Here is a 26,707-nt window from a genome sequence, read left to right as displayed (position 1 = left end):
AGAAAACCATCTACTTCTGCTCTATTGACTATGCCAAAGCCTTTGATTATCTCCCAGAGTTTGCTCAGATTTGTATCCATTGAATCAATGATGCTATCCAACCATCTCCTCCTTTGTTGCCTGCTTCTCTTCCTGCCGTCTATCTTTCCCAGCATCTGGTTCTTTGCCAGTGAGTCGACTCTTCACATCGGGTGCAGGTGGCTAAAGTTTTGGAACTTCGGCATCAGTCCTTCCAATGAATATTCCAGGTTGATTTCCTTTAGTATTGACTGGTTTGATCTCCTTGCTGTCCAAGGGACTCTCAAGTGTCTTCTCCAGCAACAGTTCGAAAGCAACAATTCTTTGGCACTCAGCCTTCTTTGTGGTCCAGCTCTCGCATCCATACATGACTGTTGGAAAAATCATGTTTTTGACTGTGTGGACCTTTGCCGGCAAAGTGACAACTCTGTGTTTTAAGACAGTAACCAGGTTTGTCATAGCTTTTCTTCCAAAGAGCAAGTGTCTTTTAATTTCATGGCTGCAGTCACTGTCCCATGTGGTGGGACATTAAACAAATATCAATACATTTAATATGATTCCTATTTCATACAGGGATAATATGATCACAGGGAGTTAGATGGGAAATTAATAAGAAAAGATATCCAGAAAATAACCCAAATATTTGGAAATTAGTGTATTTCTGCATAATATATGCATAAAAGAAGGAATCACAAGGAAAATTAGAAAATATTTTGAACTTAGTAGCAGTGCTTATTGAGAAATTTATTTCAATAAGCTTTTAAATGTTTATATTAGAAAAGAACAGTCTAGAATCAGTTGTAAGCTTCTACCCCAAGAGCCTAGAAAAAGACAGGAGATTAAACCTAAAGAAAGTAGAAAGCAGGACATAGTAAAGGGTAAAAATGGAAATTAGTCAAACAGAAAATGTGCAAACAATAAACTAATAATACCAAAAATTAGTTTTTTGAAAAGATAGTAAAATTGACAAAACCTTTTGTTTGATAAGGTTTCTCAGCCTTGGCTATGTTGACCCTTTCAGGCTGATAATTGTTATGGGGTGCCGTCTTATATGTTGTATGATGTTTGGCTGTATGCTTGGTTTACCCCCCGATGCCAGTAGAACCCCTTCTCCCAGTTGTGACGACTAAAAATGTCTCCAGACATTAGCAGATATCCCCTGGAGATGTGTGGCAAATTCATTCCTCTTTGAGACCACTCTGTGCATGCTGTCACTTCAGTTGTGTCCCACTCTTTGCGAACCTATGAACTGTAGCCACCAGGCTTCTCAGTCCATGAGGATTCTCCAGGCAAGAATACTGGAATGGGTTGCCATGCCTTCCTCTAAGGAATCATCCCGACCGAGGGATTGAACCCACATCTCTTACGTGCATTGACAGGCGGGTTCTTTACCACTTATGCCACCTAGGAAACCCCTGAGACCACTATGTTAGACCCCTCAAGAAAAAAAGACAAAAATTAGCAACATTAGTGAAATAAAGAAGAGACTTCATATAGATTTATAAACATTAAAAGGATAAAAAAGGCATAATATAAGCCAATTCATGCTAGTAAATTCTGTATCCTAAATGAAGTAGATATATTTCTGGAAAAATGCAAACTACTAAAACTGACTTAAGGTGAAATAGAAAACCTGATAGCTTTATACTGATTTTAGAAAACTAGATTTGCAACTAAAAGCTTTCCCACAAATAAAGACGCAAATGACTTCATTGATGAATTCTATTAAACATTTAAGGAAAAAGGCATACTAGTCCTATACAAACTCAGCAAACAGGAAGAGTGAACACTTCCAGTTCACTTTATATGGCCAATATTACCTTGATACCAAAACAAATTACTAGAAAAGAAATCTATGTATCAAGAGACTTCAGTCCAGTCGCTCAGTTGTGTCAGACTCTTTCTGACCCCATAGCAGCAGCACACCAAGAGCCTTAATAAACAACAAAATATGAGCAGAGGAGATCCAGCCAGCAAAACAAAAACAAACCAAAACTAGAAGAAAAAACCCCAAAACATTGCACACGTGCAAAACACAGTGACCACTATGTCAGGTTTATTCCTGGGAGTGCAAATTTTGTTTACTATATGATATTAATTTATTTCAACATATTAGCAGTAGTGTAAGTTGGGAGAACCGCGTTATCATCCCATTGGTATAGAAGTGTCTGAAAAAAATTCAACATGTTGTTCATAAAAAATAACAGCATATTAGGAATACAAGATAGAAAGAACTTTCTCAACCTGATAAGGCATCTACAGAAACCAATTAACATACTTAATGGTGAAAGATGATGTTCTTTCTCAGATCTCAAAAGAGGCAAAAATGTCTGCTCTCACTTTTGCTCTATATTGCTGTGGTTTTGCTAGCACAATAAGAAAAAGATACAAAAGACACACAGATGAGAGAAGACAAAATAAAACTGTCTGTATTTGTTAATGATACTGGATTTATAGAAAATCCTGAGAAGTGCATAAGCAAGCCTCTAGAACCAGTAAAGCTGAGTAGTAGTGTGAAAGGCTTAGTATAGAAAAATTGATTGTACATGTATGTGTTAGGAACCAACAGTTGGAAAATGAAAAGATGTTAAAATTCACAGTAGCGTCCGAAAAGGTTAAATGGTTAGAATAACAAAATATACAAAACCAGTGCACTAAAAACTACGCAATAATGATGGAATGTATTTCTTTTCCACTCAACAAACTGTTAAGTATACGCCAAGCCCAACTCGTTGTGCTGAAGACATAGAAATAGGGTGCTGCCATAGCCCTAGCAGAGACAAATAAGAAAGCAGAAAGCATAGCATTGTGATAGAAATGTGCAGATGGTGTGTGGTGCAATACATGGCATGTCCTTCCAGAAGGATGCAGTGATTGTCCCAATATTCAATCAGTCTGGAAGAGAAAAACCTAAATCATTGAGGACGTAAACCATGTTCATAGTTCAGAGAACACAGTAGTATTAAAACATCATTCTCTTACCACGTTTTACTTTGCATTTGCCTGGCTGTCGATAGAATTTAATCTCCCCCATTATACTGACGGAGATTTTTTTCAAAAAGTACTTAGTCTACCTAGTCATTTTTCCGTTTTACACTTGGGTTTTGTTTTCTTTGCTGAATTCTAGGAGTTCTTTATATATACTAGATAGGTTCTTTGTTGGTTATGCATGTCACAAATATCTACTCTCATTCATTGGCATGTGTTTTAAAATCTTTTTAGTGGTATCTTCTGATGAATGCACATTAATTTTACTTTTATGGAAAGATTCCACAGCTAGTGCTTTTTGTACCTTCTTGAGAAATCCTTCCTACTCAAGATCATAAAGATATTCTATTTTTTAAAAGTTTCTTAGATGTTCCTTTCAAATTTTGATTTTTATCCCACTGGGAACTAATTTTTCTTTTTTTCATAGATTCTAAAGTGGTCTGTCTTTACCATTACTTTTTGGTGTGGAAAATGTTAATTTAATGGTATTTTCTATGTTATAGCTTAGGAGACTGTGAAAACTCCTCATTAATATTTTGAAGGTTCTCTGGATTTTAATAATCAGTTTATTGAATATTTTCTTCATAGTTTTTATACCTAAAGAAAACTATTTAAGTGCAAAAGAAATGTGGAATCAGCTTTTCAGAATAATTTGCCTACCTGAAAAGATGGTCGTGTGCTGATATTTTTCCTTTAAAATATTTCTAACAGTTTGAATATTGTTGATTTGAGGACCACATAGATGTGTTTTGCTTATCCCTCACAATGGTATGAACTTTTTGGAGTTGCTGAAATTCTCAAGTCAGATGATTTCACTTAAGATTTTGTTGTGTCCTGATCAACTGAATGATTTTCTATACTAGGTCTGCATTCTCACCTGACAACAATTAACTGAAGCCAGCTCTTGGTTGGAGCCTGTGTTCTCCCTTTCTCCCCAGTGGTTATTTGCCTTGAGTAATAAAGTAATGTCCCTCCCCTTGAGTTGTGACCTCTGCTGTAGACCTGTGTTTAGAATATATTTACTCAAGAATTCTGAACAAATTTCTAGCCAACAGATGTTATATACTGATTGACCTGGTCTCTATCTAGAACTGATAAAGTTTTTTGCCAGAATGGCCATATGGGTCATATTTTTTAAAATATACATAATATATATTATCAGAGTAGATGTTAAAAAGGCATTTCATGAATTATAACAAATTTTATTTAAGTATAGTTTGTGTTAATTTCTGCTGTACAGCAAAGTGATTTGGTTATACATACATATATTCCCAGGATGTTAACTATAGCTCCCTGTGCTATACATATAGTAGCACTTACTGTTGATCCATTCTATGCAGTTTGCAAGTTCTAATCCCAAACACCTGACCTTCCCCGCCCCCAAAGCTTCCCAGTATTTATGTGAGGTAGCCTGGGGCACTGATTTTTGGCCCAGATACAGTAGGTTGATATATAAAGCTATTGAAAAGCCAGCTGCTTAGATGCAGTAACTAAGAGACCCCCCCCCGCCCCACCTGCCCCCCCCCCTTTGTCTTGTTGCCCCTACCAGGGCTGCTGGGAACCTCAAAGTTGGAACACAGTTGAAATAGTTTTTCTGAAATATCTCCAAGCAGCTCAAGTCTTATTGGAAACTTGCAACACAAACCCTTTAAAAACCAAAGTTCATTTTACCTAATCAAATTGACTCCTTACAATTGTGTAATATTTCAAACACTCATAGAGAATAATACAACAAACATTTTTGTACCTCCTTCTCATCTTTATTGAATCTTAACGGTTTGCTTTGTTGTTTGGTGTTTTAAGTAATTTTTTAAGTTGGAATATAGTTGATTTATAGTGTGTTAGTTTCTGCTGTGTAGCAGAGTGAATTATTTAGATATAAATCCACTGTTTTTTTGATTCTTTTCCTATAATAGATCATTACAAAGTATTGAGTAGAGTTCCCTGTACTACACAGTAGATCCTTATTATTTATCTGTTTCATGCACAGTAGTGTGTACAGGTCAGTTCCAATCTCTCCGTTTATCCCTCTTCTCCCCTCTGGTAACCATGACATTGTTTTCTAGATCTGTGACTCTATTTCCCTTTTGTAAACAAATTCTTCCGTACCATTTTTTTAGCTTCCACATATTAAGCCATATTATATGGTATTTGTCTTTCTCTGTCTGACATACTTTACTCACTGTGATTCTCTCTTCAGTTCATCCATGTTGCTGCAAATGGCATTATTTCATTCCTTTTTATGGCTGAGTAATAATTCTGTTGTATATAGGTACCACATTTCTTTGGGGGTTTCTAGGTGGCTCAGGGGTAAAGAGTCCGCCTGCCAAGCAGGAGACACAGGTTTGATCTGTGTGTTGGGAAGATCCCCTGGAGAAGGAAATGGCAATCCACTTCAGTGTTCTTGCCTAGGAAATCCCATTGACAGAGGAGCCTGGTGGGCTATATAGTCCATAGGGTCACAAAGAGCTGGACACCACTGAGCGACTAAGCAAGCACACACCACATTTCTTTCTTTATTCCTTTGTCGATGGGCATTCAGGTTGCTTCCATGTCCTGACTATTGTAAATAGATCTTCAGTAAACATTGGGGTTACATGTATCTTTTCAAATTATGGTTTTCTCCAGGTAATGAATTTGAGTGTTCTTTCCACAAAAAAAAGTTTGCATGCCTACTTTGTGCCAGTCCTATTCTAATCATTAAGGATACAGCTGTTAACAAGACAGTTAAAAATTCTTCTCCTGACAAAAGTTAGGTGAAAGAAATCATTTCTAACACCGCGGAAACATTTTTCTCAGCTATATGTTAATTTGTGTTAAAAATCAAGTGGAATAAACACAAATACTTCAAAACATGTCCAAAGAAATAAAGCTCTGGATGAAGTAATAATAGTGTGATAATAAAATTATTATTTTTAAAAGAACTTCTGGTCCTTGGGAATTGCTAGGATTCAGAACCTTCAGAAAGGAATGCAGCACACACACTGTCATAAAATAGAGACAAGTATCACCTGAATGGCTGAACCTAGGAAAAACAGCACAAGTGTGGAGAACTGTAAATCACGATGCCTTACACATCTCTGATTTAAAAGTTTTAAAGTACGATTAGAATACTTTGTACATGTGATTTTATTTCTCTATCAGTAACATCTCTAGATCAAGCTAAAAGTCTCTTAAAATCAGGAAAAGAATAATGCATCCTCCCCACCCCCAATAAACATTTAACATTATTTGTTAAATTTTTTTTAAAAGACAAGTCTTACTTGAGGTTTCATTTGAACTATTGATATGAGTATGTTTTTCCCATATCCTGTGGTAAATGTATTCTTTTCAATTTTTGCTTTTCCTTTTGATATATATTCCAACTTGGAAAAGTTGCAAGAATAGTACAGAGAGCTCCTGTATTCTCCGGATGTTGACAGTTCCCATTTTTACTGCTTCCTTCTTATAAGCACAAAGCTATGTATAACAAAATCACCCAATTCAGTTCTTTGATTCCATTCCTGATGTTTGTATTTAGACTTATAAGAAATAGTGTATTACAGTCATCCTCCTGTGTGGTGTTTTCCATATTAGGTCACTTACACTATACCTGTCTGTATTTTAAGACAGTGTATGTGATACATTGAAATTGTATTGTAATTAGAAAACCACTCAGTGGGATTTATTCTAGTAACAGAATTAGGAGGAAAGTATCACTTCAGTAGACACGGAAAAAAAAATGTATTTGGAAAAAACTGAGCACAATGGGACTTTACTGGTAGTCCAGTGATTGAGAATGCACCTTCCCATGCAGGGACGAGGATGCAATCCCTGTCGGGGAACTAAGATCCTGCGTGCTGGGCATAGGCAAACAAAAAGAAAACAAACCAGAATTTATTCGTGATTAAAAAGTCTTGTCAAAATAGAAATAGAGGTACAGCTTCAATATTTGACAGTGGTTACTCGTTAGGTAAGGCTGATTTATTTAAAGAAGCATTTTTGATGGTATGAGGAAATGGTTGTGATTGGATAAATGAAAAAGAAATGACTATATGGTTATTTCCATCTTTATGGAGAAAAAAGACCAGCATAAAATACACAAAAATGTAAATAGTGATTATTTTCTGGAGTTGAGAAATTATGTTATTTTTCCATTACACTTTTTTTGTCTTTTAGAGTGATTCTGAAATGTGCATTTGTTAGTTTTATAACGATAAATAAGACCAGAGTTTATTTTATAATTAAGACTTTTAATCAGAAATATAACTGCCTAAAAATATTTATTATTTTTTCTTTTTATTTCTTTAGTGCTTTCTAGTATGAATTGCAAAACCCATTAAAGTGTGAAACTTAATAGTTTTAAGGAGCCTAAATCAAGGCAGCTTTGATAATAAGTGTAAAAGGAACATAATTGATAATGTTACAAAATATCAAATGATTTGCTTGTGCATATGAACAAGAAGAGATAAGAAAGCCTTCCTCAGCGATCAATGCAAAGAAATAGAGGAAAACAACAGAGTGGGAAAAACTAGAGATCTCTTCAAGAAAATTAGAGATACCAAGGGAACATTATATGCAAAGATGGGCTCGATAAAGGACAGAAATGGTATGGACCTAACAGAAGCAGAAGATATTAAGAAGAGATGGCAAGAATACACAGAAGAACTGTACAAAAAAAATCTTCACGACCCAGATAATCACGATGGTGTGATCACTGACCTAGAGCCAGACATCCTGGAATGTGAAGTCAAGTGGGCCTTAGAAAGTATCACTACGAACAAAGCTAGTGGAGGTGATGGAATTCCAGTGGAGCTGTTTCAAATCCTGAAAGATGATGCTGTGAAAGCGCTGCAGTCAGTATGCCAGCAAATTTGGAAAACTCAGCAGTGGCCACAGGACTGGAAAAGGTCAGTTTTCATTCCAATCCCAAAGAAAGGCAATGCCAAAGAATGCTCAAACTACTGCACAATTGCACTCATCTCACACACTAGTAAAGTAATGCTCAAAATTCTCCAAGCTAGGCTTCAGCAATATGTGAACTGTGAACTTCCTGATGTTCAAGCTGGTTTTAGAAAAGGCAGAGGAACCAGAGATCAAATTGCCAACATCCGCTGGATCATGGAAAAAGCAAGAGAGTTCCAGAAAAAACATCTATTTCTGCTTTATTGACTATGCCAAAGCCTTTGACTGTGTGGATCACAATAAACTGTGAAAAATTCTGAAAGAGATGGGAATACCAGACCACCTGATCTGCCTCTTGAGAAATTTGTATGCAGGTCAGGAAGCAACAGTTAGAACTGGACATGGAACAACAGACTGGTTCCAAATAGGAAAAGGAGTACGTCAGTGGTGTATATTGTCACCCTGCTTGTTTAACTTCTATGCAGAGTACATCATGAGAAATGCTGGACTGGAAGAAACACAAGCTGGAATCAAGATTGCCGGGAGAAATATCAATAACCTCAGATATGCAGATGACACCACCCTTATGGCAGAAAGTAAAGAGGAGCTAAAAAGCCTCTTGATGAAAGTGAAAGTGGAAAGTGAAAAAGTTGGCTTAAAGCTCAACATTCAGAAAACGAAGATCATGGCATCCGGTCCCATCACTTCATGGGAAATAGTTGTGGAAACAGTGTCAGACTTTATTTTTGGGGGCTCCAAAATCACTGCAGATGGTGACTGCAGCCATGAAATTAAAAGACGCTTACTCCTTGGAAGGAAAGTTATGACCAACCTAGATAGCATATTCAAAAGCAGAGACATTACTTTGCCAACAAAGGTCCATCTAGTCAAGACTATGGTCATGTATGGATGTGAGAGTTAGACTATGACGAAGGCTGAGCACTGAAGAATTGATGCTTTTGAACTGTGGTTGTTGGAGAAGACTCTTGAGAGTCTCTTGGTCTGCAAGGAAATCCAACCAGTCCATTTTGAAGGAATCAGCCCTGGGATTTCTTTGGAAGGAATGATGCTAAAGCTGAAACTCCAGTACTTTGGCCACCTCATGCGAAGTGTTGACTCATTGGAAAAGACCCTGATGCTGGGAGGGATTGGGGGCAGGAGGAGAAGGGGACAACAGAGGATGAGATGGCTGGATGGCATCACTGACTCGATGGACGTGAGTCTCTGAACTCCGGGAGTTGGTGATGGACAGGGAGGCCTGGAGTGCTGCGATTCATGGGGTCGCAAAGAGTCGGACACGACTGAGCGACTGAATTGAACTGAACTGATGAAGCTGCCAGGGCTTCCCAGGTGGCACTAGTTGTAAAGAATCCACCTGCCAATGTAGGAGACAAAAGAGAGTTGGGTTCGTTCTCTGGCTCAGGAAGATCCCCTGGAGGAGGGCATGGCAACCCACTCTTGTATTCTTGCCTAAAGAGTTCCATGGACAGAGGAGCCTGGGGGCTACAGTCCATAGGGTTGCAAAGAGTTGGACTGAAGTGGCTTAGCATGCATGCACATGAAGCTATGAAGTTTTTTTTTCCTCTTTGCTGGGTCTTTGTTATGGAGTACAGGCTCCGGGGGCTTCCCTGATGACTCAGAGGGTAAAGAATCTGCCGGCAATGGAGGAGACCCAGGTTCAGTCCCTGAGTCAGAAGATTCCCTGGAGATCAGGGCAACCCACTCCAGTATTCTTGCCTGGAGATTCACATGGACAGAGGAGCCTGGCAGGCTACAGTCCATGGGGTTGCAAAGAGTCAACTATTGAAGGGACTTCGCACGCGCTCACAAGCTCTAGAGTGCATAGGGCTCAGTAGTTGGAGCATATTATCTTAGTTGCCCCACAGCATGTGGGATTTCAGTTTGCTGACGAGGGATTGAACTCAGTCCCCTGCGTTGGAAGGCAAATTCTTGGCTACTGGACAGGTAAGTCCCAAGCCATGAAATTTTTATCTGAGCTAGATATAACTTTAATAATGAGAGTCTTAAGTTCTTCATAAATGTGGTACAAATGCAGATAATGCATCTGTCAGTAATCCAAATGTTGGTACGTATCCATGCTTGTGGTCTTTACTCAAATTCTTAAATGAAGATGTACATAGTAACTGATTGCTGGTTTGTTTTGTGATGGAGATGAGTAAATATATATACTTTTTCACTGGCTTCTAAATATCAAGAGTTGACTATTTTTTTCTTTTATACATTTTTGCAGATGGTAGTAAAGACTTTTATGGATATGGATCAGGACTCAGAAGATGAAAAACAGCAGTATCTCCCACTAGCCTTGCATCTAGCATCTGAATTTTTTCTCAGGAATCCCAATAAAGATGTGCGTCTCCTTGTAGCATGTTGTTTGGCTGACATCTTTCGAATCTATGCCCCAGAAGCTCCATATACTTCCCATGATAAACTTAAGGTAAATACAACCTTTACAAAATTGGTTATCTTTTATAGTTTAGCTTAATACCCTTAGGAACATAGGTTTCATTTTAGTCACCTTGTCATCGTAAGAAGATTATGTCATAAGTTCTAAAAACAAAATAATTATTTATTCAGTTAGTATTCATTGAATATCCACAAAATGACTGGTATATTTATGAGACATTTGAAAGATACAGATCAAAACGGTCCCTGTCTGCTCATATCTGACCTTCAGGATAGCCGATCTTAAAGGCCAGGTGACTGAGTTGAAGGGATGGTGGATGAATGACACTTTTTAAAACAACTATATAACAGAATTCACACATTCAAATGACTATTTTCCTCTGCAGGTTATTTTATATGCAAAGCTACATGCTCATCTTGATGGTTCTGCCTTTGTTTGAAAAGTTTGAGGAGCTCCTCTTTTGAGTTGATCTCTTAAACTGTTTTCATATTATGAATACTTTCAGATAGCCCATAAATCAGTTTATTCCATATTGATACTATTTGGGGTTAAAACTTCTAAAGAAAGCTTATTAAGAAACAGAGCACTGTTGTGAAAAGTACAGTCCCTTGGACCAGTCTATTATTGGTTTTGTTCCACACAACTTTGTAGTCACACATCAAATTCAAAAATAGGTCTTGAAAATTATTATTTACATCTAGGGAATTGTAATGGAAGTACTTCATATCAAAGTACTTTAACTGAAGATAATTACCATGATACAATATAGTCAATAAAGTGGAAGTTCTGTACTAGAAGAAAGGGTAACAAGACATAGAACCTATGATTCTCTCAGAATGAGAAAGCCTAAAGATATGTGGCAGTAATAATCTTTATTTTTGCTTCTAAAGGATGTAATTTTAAATGATTTGCTCTTTTCCAGATATTTTGAGTAATGGACTAGGCTAGTCCCAAGGATAATTTTCTTTTATTGTTATCTTTAATAGAGAATGTATATATAGACTGTTAGAATATTGTGAAAGTGATAAGTATTTGTGTTTAAATTAATATATTTTATCATTTTTTAAAACAGGACATATTTTTGTTTATTACCAGACAGTTAAAAGGTTTGGAGGATACAAAGAGCCCGCAGTTTAATAGATACTTTTATTTATTAGAGGTAATATTTTTTTTATTTAATAAATACCACTATTTCATGTTGTAGGAAATTCTTTATAGTAACTTTATAATGTAAAATGAATCTTTTTGTTTGTTTTATACAAAGCCCACTTAAGAAAATGTCATTTACAATATGTTTTTTCATTCTTCATATCTTCATATTCCATGGGCAAAACTGTTACATTGAGACTTTATTTTCATGTTTTTATTCTTTTCTAATCCGAAAGGAGATTAAATCAAATTAATTTTCACTGCAGTTAATATTTTGTATGTATATATGTCCTACCAACCTCTGACAGTTTAGTATTTTTCAATAAGAAAAGGTTAATACCAACGGATACATATCTTTTTAAAGGTCAGAGTACGTGACTGCTGAAACAATTGTAGTTTTATATGTTGGGGTGTTATAAGCTTTAATATAGATTTCTAATTCTAAAAACTAAATTTTATTAATGAGCCTACTTCTGTGTAACTATTCTCTGTATGTGTGAATAATTTATTTATTTATTTATTTAAGAATTTAGCATGGGTTAAATCGTATAACATCTGCTTTGAATTGGAAGATTGCAATGAAATTTTTATTCAGCTTTTTAGGACTCTCTTCTCAGTGATCAAGTAAGTTATTTTTTAAGCTTTCTGTTTGTCTCTCTTTCTTGTTGTGCATATTGAATTATCATGTACTGTGTATTTACACTAAGATCTTTTAGGTAAAAGGAAATGTTTTCCTTAGAAGACTTAACATAAAGAGGAAAATAATTATGTTGTCTGAAAACTGTCTTTATACTGACATTTTAAGTTATGGTATCAAATGTATGTTGTTGTTTAGTCACTGAGTCATGTCTGATTCTTTGCGACCCCGTGGACTGTAGCCCACCAGATTTCAATCCAGTGCTTTATCTTGGTGTGTGTGTGATTTTAGTCCAGTACTTCGTGTGTGTGTGTGTGTGTGTGTGTGTGTGTGTGTGTGGTTTCATTCTAGTGCTTCATCCTGGTGTGTGTGTATGTGTGAGATTTCAATCTAGTGGGTGGGTGTGTGTGTGTGTGTGTGTTTGAGATTTCAATCCAGTGCTGTGTGTGTGTGTGTGTGTTTTAGTAAACCAAGCATTGTTATGAGATGTGTTCTATAGCATTACATTATATACAAGCAATATATCTCAAATATATTTTAAATTTTCTAATAGCCACATTAAGAAAGGTAACATGAAACAAATGAAATTTATTTAAATAATTTATTTCAACATGTGGTTCTATCCAGACTTCAGTAGGGCAGTAGCCAAATGGCTATTGCATAGCGACTTCGGTATTGAATAGCACATTTCTGAAGTTTTCTGTAGGTTTCTAATGAATACTATTACGTATTTTTCTTTTCCTTAGTTAGAATGGTAGGAAGAGAATATAACTTGGGATAAAGTGGACCAACCTAGTCTAGTGATAGAAGCTTATGAAAAGATTGCATGAGAAAAAACTTTCTTTGACAACTAACTGAAGGTCCTTAAGTGAATGATAGACTGTATAAACTATACCTTTGTGTTGGTTAGCTTTTGCTTCATAACAAAGCAACCCACAACTTGATAGTTTAAAACATACTCCATTTTATTTAGCTCATGATTCGGCTTGGTAGTTCTTTTTGTCAGGGTTGGACTTGCTCCTGTATTTGCAGTCAGTTAGCAGAACATCTGGCAACTGGCTGATGTACTAGGACAGCTGGGTCACATGTCACTCTGTCATCATCCAGCAGGCTAATCCAGGTCTCTTCATACGCTGACTCGGTTTCAGAAATTGCAAGAAGGGCACACCCCACCACAGAAGCACTTTTTAAAACCTCGGCACACTTCATGTTTACTTTTAATTCATTGGCCGAGCAAGGCACATAGGCAAACCCAGATTCAAAGGTTGGTTAGATAGACTCCTATTTTGTTGGGAGGAGTAGCATTTTAAAGACATGTGCATACAGAGATGAGAATAGTTTGTGGCCATTGTTTGCTTTCTGCCACATATGTGCAACTTTTTTTTTTTAATGTTAAAATTACCAACAAAATGAAAAAGAAATTCCTGAGTTGTTATCCTGCCCATTTTATTACCTTGACTGTCCACTTGCTGCTGCTGCTGCTGCTAAGTCGCTACAGTCATGTCCGACTCTGTGCGACCCCACACACGGCAGCCCACCAGGCTCTGCCGTCCCTGGGATTCTCCAGGCAAGAACACTGGAGTGGGTTGCCATTTCCTTCTCCAGACTGTCCACTTAAGTCCACTTACTACTGTGCAGTTATACTTTTTTCTTCTATTACTTTTACATACACATACTTTCTTTGATCCTTTTACTAGTTTTCTTTTCTGAATCTAAAGATCTAAATTTATTCTTGACCTAATTCTTTAATTGAAAAAAATCACAGTGAGGTAAATCAGTAAAATAAGACTTGCCTTTTGAAAGAGGAATTTATTGATTTGTATTTATTGACACATTTACCATATATCTGGTGTTCTTCATTCCTTTGCATATATGCAGGTTTCCATCTTGCATTATTTTACTTTAGTCTGAAAGACTTCCTTTAACATTTCCTATAGTTCAAGTCTACTGCTAATAGAATTCTTTCAGTTTTTCTGTGTCTGAAAAAACCCTTATTCCACCTTCGTTTTTGAAAGTTATATTCATGGTATGAATATTATGTTAATAATACTTTCCTCTCTTCTTTTCTGTCTCAGTACTTTTAAAGATGTTCCTCTATCTTTTTCTGGCTTACACTTTTTAAAATGATAAGTTTTTTTCATTTAAAATCTTTATTTCTCTGTTAATAATGTATCTTCTTTTTCTTTACCCACTTAAGATTTTCTCTGTATTGCTGCTTTTAAGCAATTCAATTATGATGTCTCACAGTGGAGTTTTCTTCCTGTTTGCTGTGCTTGGAGCTCACAGAGCTGCTTGGATATGTGGGTTTATGCTTCTGATTACTAGATGCCTTGTGAGTTGTAAGATTTTCCACTGTAGTTGAAACACACACGTTGTATGACCTGTGTGAATTCCAGGGATTATTCCTTCTACTCCTTTCAAGTGGTTCCTTCCCCAAACTCAAGAGATTTCTTTCCCAGCTTATGCTAATCACTAAGCACCTGAAGACTCAGGGGTAGTCTCTGTGAGCTTGCTCTCTTGAGTAGTTCTTTTCCCTCTGGTATTCTGCCCTGCAAACTGTAGTCTCTCCAGACCCAGATAAACCATTAGGCTCTGCTAGGATCTTCTCTTCCTGTACTGAAGCCTGGAAACTTTTATAGGTAGAAAAAGTAAGCTTCCCTTCTTTCAGCAGCATGTGTATAGGGTCTGATATGTTTTCATATATTTTGTTCATTTTTTTTTTAATTGTTTCAGGTAGAAGAGTAAATCCTGTTATTGAATCTTGGCTGAAACTAATGGAAATAATTTTTAAGTCTGTTTCATTTCTCTTTCCTTCACTCCTTTCCTAGTCACAAATGATATGGATCTGAGACCTAAGTACTCTCTTCATTTTTTTGTATCAAGCTGAGTATCTCTGTTCTTCACTGCCTACCTCCCCCCACCACACACACACACACACATACACATACACACACACACACACTCCTATATAGTTGATTTTTGCACAGTCTTGGCCTTTAGTAAGCAAGATATTTGAGAGAGAGTATTTTTCTAAAAGTTGTAGAAAACTGTGAATCTAACAATAGGACAATTTTTCACTAACTTTAAAAATTTTGATCTTTGATTTTACCACTAGGTGCCCAACAAGTGTATTATATATTATTTCAAGCTTATTTTTTAAATATTACAGATAAGAGATACATAAATGATAATAAAATTTAGATTAGTCTTAATTTAAACTTCCCTTTGTCTGTAGTAGTACAACTAAGTTATACCATTCTCTTGATTTGTCTTTGCATATATATTCTGATAAATGTGAAAACGAACAGGTCAAGTCTTTAGTTAAGATGCAGTCAGAGAGGGAGAAGCCTAGATGTTCTCTTGACTTAACAACAATTTTGTGGCCAGTCTTTTTGGGTAAGTTTATATCAGCACTAGACTTATTAATTGAGAAGTCCTGCCCTTGACTCTGCACTAGCTAAGGAAGCAGGACTGAAACTGATTCTGGCTTTATACCTTGTTGATTTTTCATTTGTTTGTTTGAAATTCTTTGAGAGACAGCAGGATGACTTTTTCAGAATCTTAAGTCATGAGTTCTGGTAGCATTTTACATGAGACTTTGGATTTTCAGTATTGTTGAACTAAAACTTCTAGTGGCAAAGATATGCAAGTGTTTACATAGGTCTTTTTTGTGTTTATAGTTCTGTCGTTTGGGGGGAATTATTAAAATCAAAAAGGATGAAAAGCTATCTACATTCTTTATCTTGTACATTTTTTGTTTCCTTAAAATTTTATCATTTTTTAAAATACAGGGGCATGTAAGCAAAGACTTCTTTGAGGCTGACATTTTTGTTTCATTGAATTTAACCCATTCTTTGAATTCTAGGTGTATGGGGCTTAATTAAATTTTTGTATGTGTGAAATAGTTTACAGTGATTCCTTAGCTGTTTTAGCAATAATCACGAGAGGAGCAAGTAAATATGGAACAGCCAAAATTTCTTTGCCATTATTGGTGTGGTTTGCTCAAGTGAAAAATCCTTTACATTTGAGATAGTTACTTTAAACTGGGAAGTTTAATTTTCTTTGGTAAGCCTAATTTGTTTTTTCTTTTTTTTTTTTTTTTTAAAGCAATAGCCACAATAAGAAGGTACAAATGCACATGTTAGACTTGATGAGTTCTATCATCATGGAAGGTGATGGAGTTACTCAAGAATTATTGGACTCCATTCTTATTAACCTCATTCCTGCACATAAGGTCTGTATAGTATGAAGATATTAAAGGTTAATATTTAATGGTAGTACTACACATATGAAAACTTGTTTTTCACCATTTGCAATCCCATGTAATTATTCCCACTGTCACTCTCCAGTCCCAAGTAAATTAAAGTAACACACATAAGTCTTATAGCTTGTTGTCTTTAAAAGACATATTTTCACTTGGTCAACTGCTGCCTCTTCTCTGGAAAATTAAAAATGTTCCAGATTGACCACTCATATCTAGTATAGGAATTGCAAGGGATTGAAGTACTGTCTTGGTTTGGTTCTTTGTTTTAGAAAAGAAAATGTATTTACTACTTTCTAATAGATACCATGAAATTAAAAGATGCTTACTCCTTGGAAGAAAAGTTATGACCAACCTAGATAGCTTATTGAAAAGCAGAGACATTACTTTGCCAACAAAGGTCCATCTAGTCAAGGCTATGGTTTTTCCATTGGTCATGTATGGATGTGAGAGTTGGACTGTGAAGAAAGCTGAGTGCTGAAAAATTGATGCTTTTGAACTGTGGTGCTGGAGAAGACTTTTGCGAGTCCCTTGGACTGCAAGGAGATCCAGCCAGTTCTTCCTGAAGGAGACCAGTCCTGGGTGTTCATTGGAAGGACTGATACTGAGGCTGAAACTCCAGTACTTTGGCCACCTCATGCGAAGAGTTGACTCATTGGAAAAGACTCGGATGCTGGGAGGGATTGGGGGCAGGAGGAGAAGGGGACGACAGAGGATGAGATGGCTGGATGGCATCACCAACTTGATGGACATGAGTTTGGGTGAACTCCAGGAGTTGCTGATGGACTGGGAGGCCTGGAGTGCTGCGATTCATGGGGTTGCAAACAGTTGGACATGACTGAGCGACTGAACTGAACAGATACAGAGTGTAGGAATTGGTATTTCGCCTTAGAACCCATGTCCTACATTTTTCTTAGGCACTTTCAGAAAATGATTTGGGCAAAAGCAGAACCTATATGGTTAATGTTAAGGGGAAAAGGATGTTTAAGAGCAGTCTATTCCTCTCCATTTCCTTTTTCTGTTTCTTTCTGCTAGCTCCCCCTAAGAAAGTGAAGGACTTAGCTTCCCCCGCTCCAGGTCCACCACTGATGGGCACTGCACTCAGGCCTATCCTACTGTTGGTACTTACTTTCCTGCTCTTTTCCTCTAATTGTTCAGTGACTTGTCATCAGATGTCTGATAAATGTGTATCTAATTATACTATTCACAATAAGATGCAACCAATTATAAATTCTTTTCCTGACTGATATATTATTTACATTTTTTAAAAATTCAAATGAGTCTATAATAGGTCAAAATTTTGAGAGTATGGCAGAGAGGTTATATATGTTAGGGAAAATAAGAAAGGAAAAACTTTATGAGGAATAGTGTATTTGGTGTTTGTATTCTAGTTAGAGTGTATTTTTAATGAGTAGAACTATGCCTTTTTAGGAAATAGGTTTTTTTAGTTTTATCAAGATACAAATGATACAGAGCACTATATACGTTTACCTACATTCAGTTCAGTTCAGTCGCTCAGTCTTGTCCGACTCTGCGACCCCATGAATCACAGCACTCCAGGCCTCCCTGTCCATCACCAACTCCCGGAGTTCACTCAAACTCATGTCCATCAAGTCAGTGATGCCATCCAGCCATCTCATCCTCTGTCATCCCCTTCTCCTCCTGCCTCCAATTCCTCCCAGCATCCGAGTCTTTTCCAATGAATCAACTCTTCGCATGAGGTGGCCGAAGTATTGGAGTTTCAGCTTTAGCATCAATCCTTCCAAAGAACACCCAGGACTGATCTCCTTTAGAATGGACCGGTTAGATCTCCTTGCAGTCCAAGGGACTCTCAAGAGTCTTCTCCAACACCACAGTTCAAAAGCATCAATTCTTCAGCGCTCAGCCTTCTTCACAGTCCAACTCTAGCATCCATACATGACTACTGGAAAAACCATAGCCTTGACTAGACAGACCTTTGTTGGCAGAGTAATGTCTCTGCTTTTGAATATGCTGTCTAGGTTGGTCATAACTTTCCTTCCAAGGAGTAAGCGTCTTTTAATTTCATGGCTGTATTTACCATCTGCAGTATGAAATCATTTATTTCATTTAAACATGAATCATTTAGTGAACATCCATTATCTCATAGCTGCAAAATTAAAGAAATAGAAAAAAAATTTTTTTTCTTGCAAATGAAATAAATCTTAGGATTTACTCTCTTAATGAATTTCACTCACGTATAACATATAGCTGTTTTTAAATAGATTTATCATGTTTATGTCACTAGTACTTACGTCTTAGTTGGAAGTACCTTTTGACTGACTTCATCTAATTCTGCCTCCCCACCCCCTGCCTTAACTACAAATCTGATCTCTTTTTTTATGAGTGAGTTTTTAAAGTGTGATTGATCTACATAACTCTTCCTTAGTTGTGGTTACACAGTATTTCTCTGCAGTTCAAAATGATCACCTAAATCTAGTTACAGTGTATCAGCATATAAAGATTTACATAGTTATTGATTGTATTCCCCACACTGTACATTTCATATCTGTGACTCAGTGATTTTGTAGGTGGAAGTTTGTATATGTTAATCTCCATCACCTGTTCGTTTCCTCCAAGATTGCCTTAATTTTGAGCTAATCTTAGTCTTTTGGAAATGGAATAAAAACCTGGAGCAAGTAGCAGGAAGCTATGGCCTGTAGACCAAATCTGGCCCACTGCCTATTTATGTAAATAAAGTTTTATTTGAACACAACCATGCTTATTTGTTTTCATTGTGTCTATGGTTGGTTTCCTGCTGCAACAACCAGAGGTGTGTAGTTGCAGTAGTGACGATATGGCTGGCCAATAAATAAAGCCTAAAATCTATATCTACCATCTGCCTCTTTGCATAAAAATTTTGCTGACTACTAACCTAAGGTATTGGAGAAGGCGATGGCACCCCACTCCAGTACTCTTGCCTGGAAAATCTTATGGATGGAGGAGCCTGGTAGGCTGCAGTCCATGGGGTCGCTAAGAGTCGGACACGACTGAGCGACTTCACTTTCACTTTTCACTTTCTTGCATTGGAGAAGGAAATGGCAACCCACTCCAGTGTTCTTGCCTGGAGAACCCAGGGACGGGGGAGCCTGGTGGGCTGCACTCTATGGGGTCGCACAGAGTCGGACACGACTGAAGCGACTTAGCAGCAGCAGCAGCAGCAGCAGCAACCTAAGGTATAGGATATCCTTGCCTTTTTTTGGAGATAAGTGCAAGATGATGGTGAATGAATCTGTTTGGTCTAAAACTGCAAAGTGTAGAGATGTTAATAGGTATTTTTCAGCACAAGGATTCCATTTTCAATAACTTTAAAAAATTAAATATATCTTTTTGCAGACTTCCTCAGACCCTTTAATTTATTACCACGCATTGGGAATCTTGAGGAATGAAGGCAGTAGTTAGCATTTCAGAAATACAACTGATTGAGAATTTTGCTTGAAGCACTTCCCATGTCTCCTCTTCGTCAGAACAGACATTGATTAGACAGTGAAATACTGAGGATAATGTGTGGGTGTTAAGGGATAAATGGGTGTGATTATCAATTCAGATTGGTTTAGTTCAGTCGCTCAGTTGTGTCTTAACTCTTTACGACCCCATGGACTGCAGCACGCCTGGCCTCCCTGTCCATCACCAGCTCCCGGTTAACAAAACCTAAAAGTCTTAGATTTAGTAAAACTAAACTTAATATAGGGTTGAACTTTTGGCTAATTACCTACTTTTTTTTTTTTGTATTTTAGTTTTTGTTTCATGGTTGTGCTATTTGCAACTTCTGCGTTTATGACGTCTTGACTAGTGGATATTGGGTAAAACCTTGAATGCAGTTCAGTTATATTTTTTGCTTCATATTTTCTGAACTTTGAAGACTTTGATGATCTAGTGGTATTATCTTGTAAATTCATTAATTTGTTTGTAACTTTGCATATTTTTTGTGTTTCAGAACTTAAATAAACAGTCGTTTGACCTCGCAAAAGTCCTATTGAAAAGGACAGTCCAGACTATTGAAGCATGCATTGCCAATGTAGGTATTTCTGCCTATCTTTTTTCTGTAATTTTGTAGTTCTTAATCCATAAAGGTATGAATTTATTAGAACCCTTCACATAAAGACTTATTTAGCCTGTAAACAGTTTCATCTATTTAGAAGAAATATATAAGAGAACTGATATGTCCAAATGTAACCAAATGCAGCATAACTTTATAAGCTTTATAGACATGGTTTTTAAATGGCACAAGATAGAGGATGTTAGGTCTGCAATTCCCACCCTTTCTTCTTTGTATTTTATCTTTTTATCTCCTTATGCTGGTCTTTTTCACTTTCTCCCTTCATCTTTATCTCTGGCTCTCTGTATATATAGTTTCTTCCTCATGTCTCTAAAGTATTCTTCTGAGCCTTTTTGGCTTTCCCTCTTAAATAGTTGTTAATAGAGTAGTAAGTTGTTTTTGACTTTCCTGTATATATTGTTTTGTTTTTACCACAAAGTCAATAAAGTAATTCTAAAAAAATATTATAATTGTGCTGCCTTAATGTAACAAGTTCATTATTGAACATTGGTCAGACTCTTACCTGTTTTTTGACACTTTATATAAAACTGAATTGTTCATTTATGTTTCCACATCTTGACATCATTTTTTTTTACATCATGTTTTTATTTATGATAAGAATGATTGTAAGTGTTCCTTTAAATTCATATATAATTTACCTAATCATTTCCCTCTTGCCTTGCATTTAGGTTTTCTTCAGTGTTTTCTTTAGTACAGTCTTCTTGAATGTAGTATTTATTTACTGTTGAATTGTTTTCTACATATAAAAGTCTAAGTATATTTAAATCTTATGAATTATTAGTATTAATTTACTAAATACTACAGTGAAATTTGTCTTTTTTCAGTCTCAAGTATCTTTTTCTCACTTCTCAAAAATAGCCATTACCAATAGATTTTCATATATCCTTCCAGAATGATTCATATGTGTATGTGTAGTTTAAAATTTTGTTAAAACTCTTTTCCTTATTCTTTTCAAGTTCTTCACAATATTTTCTAACTCTTAATATATGTTGTCTTTCAAAAGAAATTTATCATTTGATGATACTACCAAAAACATGCTCAGATCAGTTGCATACAATTGCCTCTGTAGCATTTTTACATTTTTTTTTTGTTTGTTTTTTTTAAATTTTATTTTATTTTTAAACTTTACAATATTGTATTAGTTTTGCCAAATACCGAAACGAATCCGCCACAGGTATACCCGCGTTCCCCATCCTGAACCCTCCACCCTCCTCCCTCCCCTCCCCTCCCTCTGGGTCGTCCCAGTGCACCAGCCCCAAGCATCCAGAACCGTGCATTGAACCTGGATTGGCGACTCGTTTCATACATGATATTATACATGTTTCAATGCTATTTTCCCAAATCTCCCCACCCTCTCCCTCTCCCACAGAGTCCGTAAGACTGATCTATACATTGGTGTCTCTTTTGCTGTCTTGTACACAGGGTTGTTGTTTCCATCTTTCTAAATTCCATATATATGCGTTAGTATACTGTATTGGTGTTTTTCTTTCTGGCTTACTTCACTCTGTATAATAGGTTCCAGTTTCATCCATCTCATTAGAACTGATTCAAATGTATTCTTTTTAATGGCTGAGTAATAGTCCATTGTGTATATGTACCACAGCTTTCTTATCCATTCATCTGCTGATGGGCATCTAGGTTGCTTCCATGTCCTGGCTATTATAAACAGTGCTGCGATGAACATTGGGGTACACGTGTCTCTTTCCCTTCTGGTTTCCTCAGTGTGTATGCCCAGCAGTGGGATTGTTGGATCATAAGGCAGTTCTATTTCCAGTTTTTTAAGGAATCTCCACACTGTTCTCCATGGTGGCTGTACTAGTTTGCATTCCCACCAACAGTGCAAGAGAGTTCCCTTCTCTCCACACCCTCTCCAGCATTTATTGCTTGTAGACTTATGGATTGCAGCCATTCTGACTGGTGTGAAATGGTACCTCATTGTGGTTTTGATTTGCATTTCTCTGATAATGAGTGATGTTGAGCATCTTTTCATGTGTTTGTTAGCCATCTGTATGTCTTCTTTGGAGAAATGTCTATTTAGTTCTTTGGCCCATTTTTTGATTGGGTCATTTATTTTTCAGGAGTTGAGCTGTAGGAGTTGCTTGTATATTTTTGAGATTAGTTGTTTGTCAGTTGCTTCATTTGCTAATCAATCAGTGTTATACACCACATTAACAAATTGAAAAACAAAAACCATATGATTATCTCAATAGATGCAGAGACAGCCTTTGACAAAATTCAACATCCATTTATGATAAGAACTCTCCAGAAAGCAGGAATAGAAGGAACATACCTCAACATAATAAAAGCTATATATGACAAACCCACAGCAAACATTATCCTCAATGGTGAAAAATTGAAAGCATTTTCTCTAAAGTCAGGAACAAGACAGGGGTGCCCACTTTCACCGTTACTATTCAACATAGTTTTGGAAGTTTTGGCCACAGCAGTCAGAGCAGAAAAAGAAATAAAAGGAATCCAAATTGGAAAAGAAGAAGTAAAACTCGCACTGTTTGCAGATGACATGATCCTTTACATAGAAAACCCTAAAGACTCCACCAGAAAATTACTAGAGCTAATCAATGATTATAGTAAAGTTGAAGGATATAAAATCAACACACAGAAATCCCTTGCATTCCTATACACTAATAATGAGAAAACTGAAAGAGAAATTAAGGAAACAATTCCATTCACCATTGCAACAGAAAGAATAAAATACTTAGGAATATATCTACCTAAAGAAACCAAAGACCTATATATAGAAAACTATAAAACACTGGCAAAAGAGATCAAAGAGGACACTAATAGATGGAGAAATATACCATGTTCATGGATTGGAAGAATCAATATAGTGAAAATGAGTATACTACCCAAAGCAATTTATAGATTCAATGCAATCCCTATCAAGCTACCAACGGTATTCTTCACAGAGCTAGAACAAATAATTTCACAATTTGTATGGAAATACAAAAAACCTCGAATAGCCAAAGCTATCTTGAGAAATAAGAATGGAACCGGAGGAATCAACTTGCCTGACTTCAGGCTCTATTACAAAGCCACAGTTATCAAGACAGTATGGTACTGGCACAAAGACAAAAATATAGATCAATGGAACAAAATAGAAAGCCCAGAGATAAATCCACGCACATATGGACACCTTATCTTTGACAAAGGAGGCAAGAATATACAATGGATTAAAGACAACCTCTTTAACAAGTGGTGCTGGGAAAACTGGTCAACCGCTTGTAAAAGAATGAAACTAGACCACTTTCTAACACCATACACAAAAATAAACTCAAAATGGATTAAAGATCTCAATGTAAGACCAGAAACTATAAAACTCCTAGAAGAGAACATAGGCAAAACACTCTCCGACATACATCACAGCAGGATCCTCTATGACCCACCTCCCAGAATATCGGAAATAAAAGCAAAAATAAACAAATGGGACCTAATTAAACTTAAAAGCTTCTGCACAACAAAGGAAACTATTAGCAAGGTGAAAAGGCAGCCTTCAGAATGGGAGAAAATAATAGCATTTTTACATTTTAAAAGTATTTTTTCTAATTTAATTTTGTTAGAAAGGAGTGGAGATATCTTTTAATTTGTGCTTTGATATTATATTCTCTTTGTTTCTTCTTCCTATAATGCTTTTAAATTATCAGCCTTTGTATCATCACCTTTTCCTTCTCTTTGTCCTCTGATTTAAAATGTTTCTGACTTTCTGGGGTTTTTTTTGGCTGTGCTGGGTCTTTGTTGCAGTGTTCAAGCTTTCTCTAGTTGCAGCAAATGGGCTCAACTCATGGTAGCAGTATGTGAGCTTCTCATTGCAGTGGCTTCTCTTGTTGTGGAGTACAGGCTTTAGGGTGTGCGGGATCAGCAGTCAAGCCTCATAGGATCAGTAGTTGTGCCATACGGGCTTAGTTGCTCCGCAGCATGTGGAATCTTCCTGGACGAGGGATTGAACCCATGACCCTTGGCAGGCAGATTCTTATCACTATACTGCTAGGAAAGTCTCTTTCTGGGTATTTTGGGGGGGAAAAGGCAACTCATCCTCCACCTTCAGTTATTCTTTATTGCTAAATTCATAGAGAAAGTGTGTATGTGTCCACACATGCTCAGTTGCTTAGTCGAGTCTAACTCTGTGACCTCATGGATGATAGCCTGCCAGGCTCTTCTGTCTATGGAATTTTCCAGGGAGGCGTATTGGAGTGGCATTTCCTACCTCAGGAGTTCTTCCCAACCCAGGGATCAAACACACGTCTCTTGAGTCTCCTGCACTGGCAGGTGAATTCTTTACCACTGTGCTACTTGGGAAGCCCAAGTAAAGAAATTACTCAAACTTAAAAATCCAAAAGATTTAGTCATTTAAAATTTTTTGTCTGCTCTAAAGAAATTTCTCTATAAAATCCTCTGCTGCTGCTGCTGCTAAGTCGCTTCAGTCATGTCCGACTCTGTGTGACCCCAGAGACGGCAGCCCACTCGTCCCTGGGGTTCTCCAGGCAAGAACACTGGAGTGGGTTGCCATTTCCTTCTCCAATGCATGAAAATGAAAAGTGAAAGTGAAGTCGCTCAGTCGTGTCGGACTCTTAGGGACCCCATGGACTGCAGCCTACCACACTCCTCTGTCCATGTGATTTTCCAGGCAAGAGTACTGGAGTGGGGTGCCATTACCTTCTCTGATAAAATCCTCTACAATGGATTAAATAAACTATTTAAATTGTTTTTTTTTTTTTTAATAACAGTTCATTCCTAGAATTGTCATCCTAATTTGAAAATAAGGTAACAATTCAATTACTTTTAAAATTTTTCATATAACAGTCATAATTTGATGATATTTGGAGATTTGTTCTGTTTTGGTGACTACCCTATTATATATATTAGTAATTGAAACATCGGTTCTTTTTCATCTTCCTCACTTGCATATGGAATGCCTAATTTATAGTTTTCTTTTAACACATTTATAAAAAGCTAGTCCAAGTTTTTAAATTAAATGGATATTTTGTTTTTGTTTCTGTCTCCTTTAGTTTTTCAATCAAGTACTGGTGCTGGGAAGATCATCAGTAAGTGATTTGTCAGAACATGTATTTGATCTGATTCAGGAACTTTTTGCTATAGATCCCCATTTATTATTATCTGTTATGCCGCAGCTTGAATTCAAACTGAAGGTAGGACTGACTATAATTTCTAAGTTCTTTAACTTTTGAGAGAAACATATATGTTATATTGTTTTCCTTTAACTGTAAAAGAATAAAATGTGAGTTCAATTTATCTTATATTTAGTTAAGGTATACATCTTTTTTAATCATTCAAGTAAAACAGAGACTCTCATCTCAGTGATGTTTTTCATTGCAATTAAAATTATAATTTACTTAATTGTTAAACGCCTGATAAACACAGTGATACAAATAACATATGGAAAGTGGAGTTATCCCCAAAATGTATAAAATGTTATTAAATGATATATATTATTATGTATATGTTTTAGAACATCAAATGATATCAGACTCAGTACTCAAAGGATCTTGATTTTAACTATTTGGCCCTTTCATAGTATAGATCAAGGACAAAAATTTTATGTTATGACTTGAGCATATCTGGGAGGCTTTTTTTTTACTGTTGTTTTTTTAAATAGCCAACTAAACAAATTGCCTCAAAAAATATGAAATCTTAACAAAAATACGAAAATCTTAACACTCAGTCCTTTCTCCTTGTTAAACTTTAGAAAAGAACATGTTACATTTTGCTTGATATTCTGGAATTTTTGAAAAATTTTTTTAATATCCAGTATTTTATTTAATCCTTAAATCAGACTGTGGTATATTTAGGACCAACACTACCAATTTTGATTTTTTAAGTTATGGAAAACATAAGATAAATTATTATGAAAAGTTTAAGATGAATCATTTTGTCCATTTACACAGTTAAAATGTATTTGGGATTCGAACTCTGATTTCAAACTCTTAAAACAGGTATAAGATTTGTCCATTTTGTTTTATGACAAGAATTTGCTGTTCACATATGAAAGACATTTTACTAGGTTTCTCAGAAACTGTTGTACGGATAATGTTACACAGAGAACAAAGTTTTGTTTTGTTTTTTAATAATAGGTTTATTTCCACAACAGTCTAAGAGTGGTTCCATACCAAATTATTTTATAAGGCATTAAAATATTTTCTCCCAGTCTAATATATAGAGTTTGAATATGAAAATCAAGCCTCTTTAATCCTTAAACAAGGCTGCTATAATAGATGGTGGGAATGGATTAGG

General features: G+C 36.3%; 1 protein-coding gene across 2 annotated transcripts in view; it reads left to right on the top strand.

The window, feature by feature from the left end:
* PDS5A (PDS5 cohesin associated factor A) overlaps positions 1-26,707 on the top strand; it is a 134,079-nt gene that overhangs the window by 34,575 nt on the left and 72,797 nt on the right. For both annotated transcript variants that reach the window (XM_027544309.1, XM_027544310.1), the window contains exons 3-8: positions 10,142-10,345; positions 11,388-11,474; positions 11,991-12,088; positions 16,209-16,335; positions 20,318-20,398; positions 25,465-25,605. In XM_027544309.1, coding sequence (XP_027400110.1) covers positions 10,142-10,345; positions 11,388-11,474; positions 11,991-12,088; positions 16,209-16,335; positions 20,318-20,398; positions 25,465-25,605 — 738 coding nt within the window. The remainder of the gene's footprint in view (positions 1-10,141; positions 10,346-11,387; positions 11,475-11,990; positions 12,089-16,208; positions 16,336-20,317; positions 20,399-25,464; positions 25,606-26,707) is intronic.

This window comes from Bos indicus x Bos taurus, chromosome 6, assembly GCF_003369695.1.
Source record: "Bos indicus x Bos taurus breed Angus x Brahman F1 hybrid chromosome 6, Bos_hybrid_MaternalHap_v2.0, whole genome shotgun sequence".
Classification (NCBI taxonomy): Eukaryota; Metazoa; Chordata; class Mammalia; order Artiodactyla; family Bovidae; genus Bos; species Bos indicus x Bos taurus.
Note: the sequence above shows the minus strand (reverse complement) of the source record. Positions and strands in the feature narration are given on the sequence as shown.